Here is a 9739-nt window from a genome sequence, read left to right as displayed (position 1 = left end):
ATAATAATAATAATAATAATAATAATAATAATAATAATAATAATAATAATAATAATGGAGGCTATACCAGGTCCCAGTCCTGCCCTGCCAGACCCCAGCCTTGATCTCCCAGCCCCAGGGGTTGAAGCTCAGCCAGGGCCTAGTTCTGTGGAGATCCCTCCTGAGGCTCAGCAGCCTAGTGGTGACTCTGTGGAAGAGCCAAGCCTGGAGGTTCCTTCCTTTAGGCAGAGGAGAGCTGAGAGTTCTTGTGTGCGTCGATCCAGGAGGCTTGCAGAGAGGCAAGCTGCTGATAAGCCACAGCTGGCACAAGGGAGGGCGTCTCTCATTTAAGCAGCTGGGGAACACCGACCCTTTGACAGCAATTATTGCAGAATCCTTCATTGTGATTGCTGTCAGCACTGGCTCCTTGTTTCCTGAACCCTTGTCTGTCTTGTATCTACGACTTTGGAACAAACTGGACTATTGCTACCTTCTGGCTGCCCTGGCCCTGGCCCGAACTGACTTCCGTGACCTCTGGTATCCTGACCTTGGCTTTGTTTGTGACTTGCTTCTCTTGGACTCTAGAAAGGTCTGTTTCCCAGCTCCTAGTTAGCTCTCTTGCTGAGCCATCACTATCAGCGTTGGTTTGTGTGTGTGCTGGCTGCAGTCCAGGACAGTTGTGAAGGTATCCACACGCTGTTCCCAGGAGGCCCAGCCAATGACCAGGAATGCTGTAAGGTGTATTTCAGTAACATCTGTAAACCTGCATGATCCCCGCTAAAACATTAAACAATTACAGTATTGCACATTACCTACACACACTGAATCCTCTACTGTCAGAACACTGATTGCATATTAATGTGGGGTGTCATTGCTGAAAAGAAAGTATTTATTATACCTTTTATGACTTCACTTTCCTGCAAAGAGTTTTGCCCTCCTTGGAAATGGATATCTCCTCTTTCATTTACTCACAGACAAAGAAACACTTCATATTCCAGGTTTCTCAGAATATTTATAAATTAATTTGTGGTTGGTTTGACTGAATGAAGTCAAACAAACAAACAAAAAGTCTGGGTTTCAGCAGCTAGCTTTAACTAGCATTTTTTGTTCCCTATTTTTAGTGTTTTGGGTTCATGGAGTGAGAACATGGACAGTAAACCACCATGGAAACAGAGAGAGCCCTTCCTTCTCCTGTTACCTGTTGTGACGGAGCCAATGATGGGCTCAGAGCTGACAGGGCCATGCACAGCCACCAAGGAGACAATGTACTCTGTGGAGGGTTGCAGGCCCATCAAGGCGGCATGTCTCTTGGTAGGATCCAGCATCACTTGCTTGGTTTCCTCTTTGTCTCTCGGGGTGTAGTTCAGGATCAGCTTATCTGCTGGAGGAGAGGGATCACTCCAAGTGATGTTCACACTGGAGGAAGTCACATGAGAAAAGTGAAGCTGCGTGATTGGTCGGAACCCTGAAAATAAGAATGCAGAAAGAGAGCTGCAAACCTGGGAAAGACAGGTCAGGTCTTTTTCAACCATAGAGTGCAAGTGAGGAGTGCACACCTGAGTACAGTATTTGCAAAGTGCTCAGGGTCTAATCTGACCTCTTGTTAGGAAAGATGAAAGAAAAGGGAGCCAGCTATGAAATGTGACAAGTGCTACTAAGTTCCAGTATCTCTCTCTAGAACGGAAGCACGGTCCTGCTACTGAATTCCATCCCCCTGACCTACAAAAGAGAGCCTGCTCCTCCTCCCTTGCAGATCCTAAGGAGTAGTAAGATGAGGCAAGGGGAGGGGGGGGGGTAGAAGGATCTTACAATCAAGACTGCCAGAGCACATAGTATCACTTACACTGCATCTGCACGTGGCATTTATGAAATTTCATACTTACCTACCCTGTGGGCAAATCAGATGTGTCCTGGGAAGCCTGTGTGTCAAATCTCCTGTGATTTTTATTTTACTGACTGCTTTGGAGATTTTGAGACTGGTGCTGTGGGGAAAGGCATTTAATGCTTCCCTCCTCCACTCCTTCCTAAGTCTCAGCCACACACATGCATATCAGAAACTGTTTTTCATTCATGATGCTAGCAGAATTAGAAAATGATGCAGCATCTGTCTTCCTTGTATCATGGCTTAAACAACCTCTTACAGAGCATCACTTCCCTGATCTTCAAAGCAACCAGATGGACTTAAATGTATGTGTTTGTGTCTGCTTTAAATGAGGACTCTAATAAAATATTTCCCATGTCCTGTCTAGTGTGGCCGTTAGTTAACCAGGAGAGAGCAGCACCAGACCTTCAAGTAACCTGAGACAACCCACAGTACCTGTAAAGGCATCCACTGTGATCTCAAGGCTTTGCTGACGGCCTCTCTCAGCAGTGACAGAGATAGTATATTCAGTCCCGGGTTCCAAGTCTGACAGTGTAAGCTCAGACTTGTCCTTGGCAACGGTAACCTCAGATGCCATTCCTGAAGCAGGGATGATGGTGACTCGATAGTGATCAATGGGGCCCTTGGCTTTCGTCCAGGACACAGAAATGGATGTCTCCGTGGATGCTGTCACTATGAGTTCATGAGGGCTGTCGAGCTCTGTGGCAGCAGAGGGAGATTTTAAGAGGGAACATTGTAACAGTGGTGAACAACTTGGCTCATGTATGTCTGTGTTTAGACTTTTATCTAAACCAATCAACCAAAAGAAACAATGGATTCTTCTTGGATCAAGAAGAGGTTTTTGAGGATCAAGAAGAGAATTTCCCTTTGAAACAACTTGGCTGAGAAGTAAGGTAGAAATGTCTCTATGTTTATAGTATTACAGAGGTACAACTCTGCCCCAGTAAAATGTGGATTTACTGGCCCATACATTTAAAATCCTGGTAACCATTTCTGCTGTTGCTCCCTCTCTCAGAGGGAGAAGTTTGGACCCTGATGTGGAAAAACCAACAGCACTCTCTTTCCACAAAGTAATAAACAATACAAAAATAACACAACTGTGAACAATTGTTCTCTAGTGGTGTTTTAGAGACTAATAGCATCATTAAACAAATTTGAGAGCTAAATGAAATGGCATGTCTTTCCCCCCCTCCCTCTGCATGACATTGTTCTCTTTCGCTCTCTTCTAGTTGTAAAACCATGGGGTTTTTTTTTTTTGAAAAAGTGTCGTAAAAGTGCCCCATTTGCCAAATTGAAACAACCCACTTGGCAGAAATGACCCTTTTACGGTGCTTTCCAATGCTTTTACAACCTGAAGAGAATGAGGGTCATGCAGAAGGAAAAAAGACGCATCTTTTCATTTGCCTACCAAGTTTGTTTAATAATGCGATAAGGCTCTAAGATTTTTCACCTGAAGGCTGTGTTATGCTCTATGTAATGGCAGTTTGGCAACACCAGCAACTGCTGAGAAGCAGCTGGAGCTGACTGAGATAAGAGGTGTTGGCTAGTTGGCATCTCCATGTGTTCAGGAACCTCTGCTGATAAATAGCCCTTCATAGGTCAGTATATATCACTATGAAGACATGAAGCTCATGGGAGTATGCAACTGGACTCTTGTATCTCCTTAGTTAGTCCTTCTTCCTCTTGAAATGGAACTGAGTTCTGTCAGTTACAGGCCCTTAAAAGAATAGACTTAGCAAGTTTAATGATACCAGTGCAGCTTCAGAGTGATCACTGAAAGCTAAAACAGAAAACAAATCGATTTGATTGAGCAATGTGTTCTAAGAATCAATACCCCAGAATTTTAAGATTTGGTATTTGCAGTTGTAATCACTGTACAAATATCACATAAAGGCAAATGCTATTTGCATTTTTGTTTAAATGCTGGCTGTAAATACTTCTTCCTGTGCAAAATGCCAGCATGCTAATGTGGCTATAAAAGCTGACAGATTTTCTCTATTGACAATGATGCTGGATTGATCTTTTCAACCCTATTCCCGCTCATGTTATATTCAGTAATGGAGGCCTTAAAAGAGCTTTCTTACTCACCTGTGCCTCTATCCAATGTGCTTCTGCAGTTTATTCCAAGACGGAGGCAAAGAAAGAAATCTAAGAGTTCTTTCACCATTGTGAACCACAACAACAGAGGTTTTGACACAGCTACTCTTTCCTGTTTGCCCTGGTTTCACAAAGAAGTGAGCAAATAGGATGCAGAAGATAAGAACTTTTGCACTGAGGAAACCATTTTCCCTGATTTTAACTGTCTTCTTCTTACTTGTCAGATTTTTTAATGTGCTTTTACTCTGTTTCAATATTTTCTTACTGTTTCATATTGTTTAAACTGTTTTACTGTCTCTCATCCTGAGATAATATGGTATAGGATGGAATATAAGCAAACAAACAGTAGAGCACCTGCTGCTGTTTATATAAAACAGGGAGAGCAAGAGGAGAGCCAGTTAAAATACTCCTTACATGTGAGCCCATATTGCCAACATTCAGACTTTTGCTTAGTTCAGTATATGGTGTGTGTTAAAAATCAGCTATCCACCTGGAGCACAGGTGGCTCAAAAATAAATTTTACTAAAACTCTAGCAGGCCCTCCTAAATTGGAAACAAGATGTCATGATGATTCTTTTCTTGCTGGAGCCCTTAGGTGTGCCTGAGAATCCTTGAGATCCTGACAATTAGCCTTCTAATTTTGGTGCATAATGTTTTGTTTTTAAAATAAACACATTTGCAATTTTCTGCAATGCAGAGAAGAAGGCTCCAATGCAAAGTCCAAACTGATTAAAAATAGGTCCTGGCACATGAGTGCACCATGATTTACAAGTACATAAGCAGAGCAGGGCCTCTTGGCATCCTAATTTAATCCCTGCCAAGGGACTGATCTTCTATTCCAGCTGCAAACTGTTGTCATTAGGGAAGCCTTGATCCCTGCTTTTTACAATTTAGCCTGTATCAAATCTAGAATGCTTTGCTAGCAGCATACAAAACATTGTGCTTCCCATAATGACAAAGTCCTGCTTATGGTCACTAAACTAAGCCTAAGGAGCTCTTAGATTTCTTTCATTGTCTCTGTCTTGGAATAAGCTCCAGAAGCACATAGGAAAGAGGTACAAGTGAGTAAGAATTAAGGCACCCTCATTACTCTGCTTCATTATCATTATCATTTTTACTAAGCGAGTTGTTTTCCATTGTTCAGGTCTAGCCTGCTTCTCTCTCTGGATCTAATCCCATGGAGGAAAATTGGGGGATTCAAAAGGCATTATCCAGGGAAAGTTGTGTGATTGTGGCTAAGATTGTCACACACATTGTGATTAGAGAGGGCTTATCCAGGGAATAACAAGCAACAAATCATTCATGGGGATTCCCTGTGAATGCTTTGTTGATAGTTATTCCTTGATTATTCTGGGATAAGGCCTCCCTAATCATGACGTCATGTGATAATTTTAGCCACAATCACGCAACTTTCTCTGGATAATGTATTTTGAATCCCCTGATTTTCCCCAATGTGATAAAGTCCTCTGTGAGTTTTATGTGCCTTTAAGTTAGCAGGGGGTGCATGGCAGAGGTTTGGACTGGATGGCCCTTGTGGTCTCTTCCAATTCTATGATTCTGATTCTATGATTCTAAGTTGCCTGTCAATTTATGGCAATCCCATTAATTTCATAAGGCTTTCTTAGGAACAGAATACTCAGAGGTGTTTGCCAGTTCCTTCCTTTGAAATATAGCCTGCAGCAACTAGTATTTATCCAGCTACTAACCAGAGATGATTCTGCTTAGCTTCCAGTATCAGACACGATCTGGTGACTTTGGGGTATTTAGGCTTAGGAAACTGAAAATTCTAGTCTATTCCAGTGTTTAAATATCCACAAGTCCAGGTTTTTAGAAAAACAACAACAGCATTTGGACCTCTGTGAATTTCAATTAGTCCACATTCAATGCAGAAAAGAAGAGGAAGACTCCACTATCTTTAATTCATCCTGATGTGATTTGCTGTACACACATCTACCTCTTGGGGTGCATTCCTTTAAATTGAAGCTCTTAAATGGGAAGCAAGTCTGCTTCTTGCTGAAGGCATGACAGTTTGGTCTTAATGATATGAACTTCTGGGCAAGATCCATGTGACATCACTGTAGCATTTATTTTCATTGCTTGTCAAAGCCTGTTACACAGCCCATTTTATTCCACTTGGACTCTCTCAGTGACAGGCTACCATATCAACAAACAGGGAAGTCAGTTTGCCAAGTGTAAATCCAAGGGGAGCCAAAAGATACTATTCATGCACAAGAAGGGAGGTATCAGGTTTCAAGAAACCCAAAAACTTGTAGAGGTACATATTTTAAATAGAAACACAACAGACAAACAAAAAAGGAAGAGAAAAACTATGTCTGTGTGAGGGAGTGGGGGACAACCTAAGCAGTCTAATAAGGACTGAACATGTTCAGGTGGGCAGAGTATCAAAAGGCAAAAATGGGGGTGGTAGGGAGTATGGGGCTGTACAGACCAGACAGTTGGGGCTGGCGTTGGGGTGTAGCGTCTACATGATGAACGGCATGTGGCATCACAGCCCTCCCCCAGTGCTATGTACATACAATGCAGCACCAAAAGAGTGTAGCCAAGGTGTAGCAAAATAGTTATTGCACCCTTTGCAGGGCGCAAAAAGGAGCCACAAAAAGCAGCTCTTTTTTGCGCCCTGCAAAGGCCAGATCAGGGCTGTGGCATGTGGTTGCCATGGCCCTGATCTGGCGGTAACAGGGGAGGCTTCAGGCCACCCCTTCAGAGTTGTGTGTACTATGTTGGGAAATGGGGACAGCTGGCTGGAACTCCAAATGATAGCAAAGATTTTGCTGCAGGGGTACTTTGAATATATGTGTCACTCACCTGTCCTTGCATTCATAGTAGCTGGAACACTTTGCTTGCCATCCATTACAGCTGAAATCCCAACTCCATATTCAGTACCTGGTATCAGATCTGCATATGGACAGACAATATGTCATGGAAAATTCATTATGATAACCAATAATGCTGCGTTATGTACTCTGTATTTTAGAAATCAAAAGTTGAAAGAGGTACTTGTCAGTGTAAAAGACAGGAAAATACTAAATTACATAATAGGGAACAAAAGATGAAGAAGCTCCATTCTTGCAGCAAAAACAAAACCAGGTATGCACAAATATAAGATGCACAAGTATAGGATAGAATAGGAGACTCCTGGCTTGACAACAGGACACGTGAAAGGGATCTACATGTCCTAGTAGACCACAAGTTGAACATAAGTAAACAGTGTGATGCCACAACTAAAGAAGCCAATGCAATTCAAGGCTGTATCAATAGAGGTATAGTGTTTAGATTGTGGGAATTAATAGTACCACTCTATTCTGCTTTGGTCAGGCCTCACCTGGAATATTGTGTCCAGTTCTGAGCTCCACAAAAAGGATGTTGACAAGCTGGAATGTTTTCATAGGGGAAGACCAAAATGTTAAAAGGTATGGAAACCATATCCTATGAAGAAAAACTTAGAGAGCTGGGTATGTTTAGCCCAAAGAAAAGGTGATATGATAACCTACTTTAAATATTTGAAAGGATGTCATACTGAAGATGGAGTATGAATGGGCCTGCGCCCATGGCGTGTGTGCGCCGCTGTGCTGCTGCCCACTTGAATGGGGCTCCAGCATAGGTGGAATTTGCCTTACGCGGGGGGTCCGGAATGGATCCCCTGCATAAGGCAAGGGTCCACTGTATAACAGGTGAACTAAAAGATTTCAGTCCAGAAGAAACAAATGCACTATGATACATGGTCACAGTGACATGCATAATTTACGCAAGATACTGGGGAAAAAAGGATATCCCTTCAATGGAAGATTAGAAAATAAAAGGGAATGAATTAACATTAATGGACAAACTAATGATGGTTATCAATGGGAAAACAAGTCAACAATATAAAACAAAATGGGGAAAAATAGACATATTTAAAAATAACTGAATCAAATACATTTTGGGATTAAAATGACTCAATCTGAGTTTGTTAGGGAAAAATGTAATGTAAAATAATAACAACTGGTGGATGGAACAAACTGAATTGTATATTGTATCAGAGAAATAAAATTTTAAAAATGAAAAAAGAAAAGAAAAGAAAAGAAAGAGGCACCAGGAATCACACTGCAAACAAACATACAATGGATAATGGAGCATACAAGAATTCCAAAAGAAAATCTGCATGTGCTTCAGTGAGTACAGTAAAGCTTTTTGACTTCATAGATCATGGAAAGCTATGGAACGCTCTCAAAGAAATGGGTTACCACTACACTTGATTGTCCTGATGGTAATCTGCACTCAGGACAAGAGACTGTCATTAGAACTGATTACAAAGAAACAGAATGGTTCCCAAATGGAAAAGGAGTCAGGCATGGTTTCATACTATCACCCTATTTATTCAACCTGTATGCAGAAAATATTATACACATAGCAGGCTTAGAGGCAGGAGGAGTGATGATCGGAGGTAGGAACATTAACAACCTAAGATATGCAGTTGGCACAATACTACCAGCCCAAACCAACAAAGATCTGGAGCAATTACTGAAGAGGGCGAAAGAGGAAAGTGCCAAACTAGGCTTAATGTTAAATATTACGAAAACAAAAATAATGACCACAAATATTCTAGGCTGCATCAATAGAAGTATAGTATCTAGATCAAGGGAAGTAATAGTGCCACTCTGTTCAGCTTTGGTTAAGCCTCACTGTGTCTAGTTCTGGGCTCCACAATTGAGAAACTAGAGCATGTCCAGAGGGGTGTGTGTGAACAAAATCATGCCTTATGAGGAGAGTTAGGGAGCTGGGTATGTTTAACCTGGAGAAGAGATGATTAAGAGGTGATATGATTGCCCTGTTAAAGTATTCGAATGGGTGTCATATTGAAATAGAAAAATCTCAATTTTATAATAAAAACACGGGAACTCTTAGGAACCTGGGACCTTCTCTCACAAAGCCACAGGTCTTGACGAAACAGGAATCAACAGAGGATCCAGAATGCTGAAAATTCCAAAGTTTATTCTTAACACCGGTAAAAGAATAATGTCCTCAGTGGAATTAGCAATCCAGAGTCTGAGGCAAAGAAATGAAACAAAATGGCTCTTTTTATACTATTTTAGACAAAGCAGCTTCTTCAATACACCTTATTGGCTAATTTAAAATCTAAACATACAGAATTTTTACAATCAGAACAGAGATACATGCATACATTAAAATTGCATTCTTTACTCTTTACCCCTCTCTTAGGTATTCAGTAGCCTTCCTTTAGCCTTCCACAGATGCCTCTGTTATCTAAGTTGTGTGCTATGTCTGCTCGCTGGTGCCAGCTTCCTACCAGGTCAAGATGCACTTTCTACTCCTTTGCTCTAGTTCGCTAGGCCTCACTCTAAAACTATTTTCTTATTGACCATATTGACCATGGTGACTCCAACTTTCTATAGCTTTCTATTATAGCAGAAAATTCATCCAATACTGAGGATACAGCAACAAGCTTGTTTTCTGGTGATCCACAGAGAATAGACACAGAACAATGGATGCAAGCTCCAGCAGGAAAAGAGATTCCACCTAAACATTAGGAGGATCTTCCTGACAGTAAGGGCTGTTTGACAGGAGAACAAACTCCCTTGGAGAGTGGTGGAGTCTCCTGTTCTGGAGGCCTTTAAGCAGAGGCTGGATGGCCATCTGTTGGTGATGTTTTGATTTTGAGTTCCTGTATGGCAGAATGGGGATGGACCTTGTGGTCTCTTCCAACTTGATGATTTTATGATTCTATAATTTTAGGGACTGCTTTGGGGGCTCATTCAAAAG

The 9739-nt window shown here is 41.6% G+C and overlaps 1 protein-coding gene across 1 annotated transcript in view; it reads right to left on the bottom strand.

The window, feature by feature from the left end:
- The window catches only part of TNR (tenascin R), a 262076-nt gene that overhangs the window by 52963 nt on the left and 199374 nt on the right, over positions 1 to 9739 (bottom strand). Inside the window, exons 9-11 of the mRNA XM_042465868.1 lie at positions 6785 to 6874; positions 2297 to 2560; positions 1178 to 1444 (exon numbers count right to left, since the gene is read on the bottom strand). Of these exons, the coding sequence (XP_042321802.1) occupies positions 1178 to 1444; positions 2297 to 2560; positions 6785 to 6874 (621 nt within the window). The remainder of the gene's footprint in view (positions 1 to 1177; positions 1445 to 2296; positions 2561 to 6784; positions 6875 to 9739) is intronic.

Source organism: Sceloporus undulatus, chromosome 4 (genome assembly GCF_019175285.1).
Source record: "Sceloporus undulatus isolate JIND9_A2432 ecotype Alabama chromosome 4, SceUnd_v1.1, whole genome shotgun sequence".
Taxonomy (NCBI): domain Eukaryota; kingdom Metazoa; phylum Chordata; class Lepidosauria; order Squamata; family Phrynosomatidae; genus Sceloporus; species Sceloporus undulatus.
Note: the sequence above shows the minus strand (reverse complement) of the source record. Positions and strands in the feature narration are given on the sequence as shown.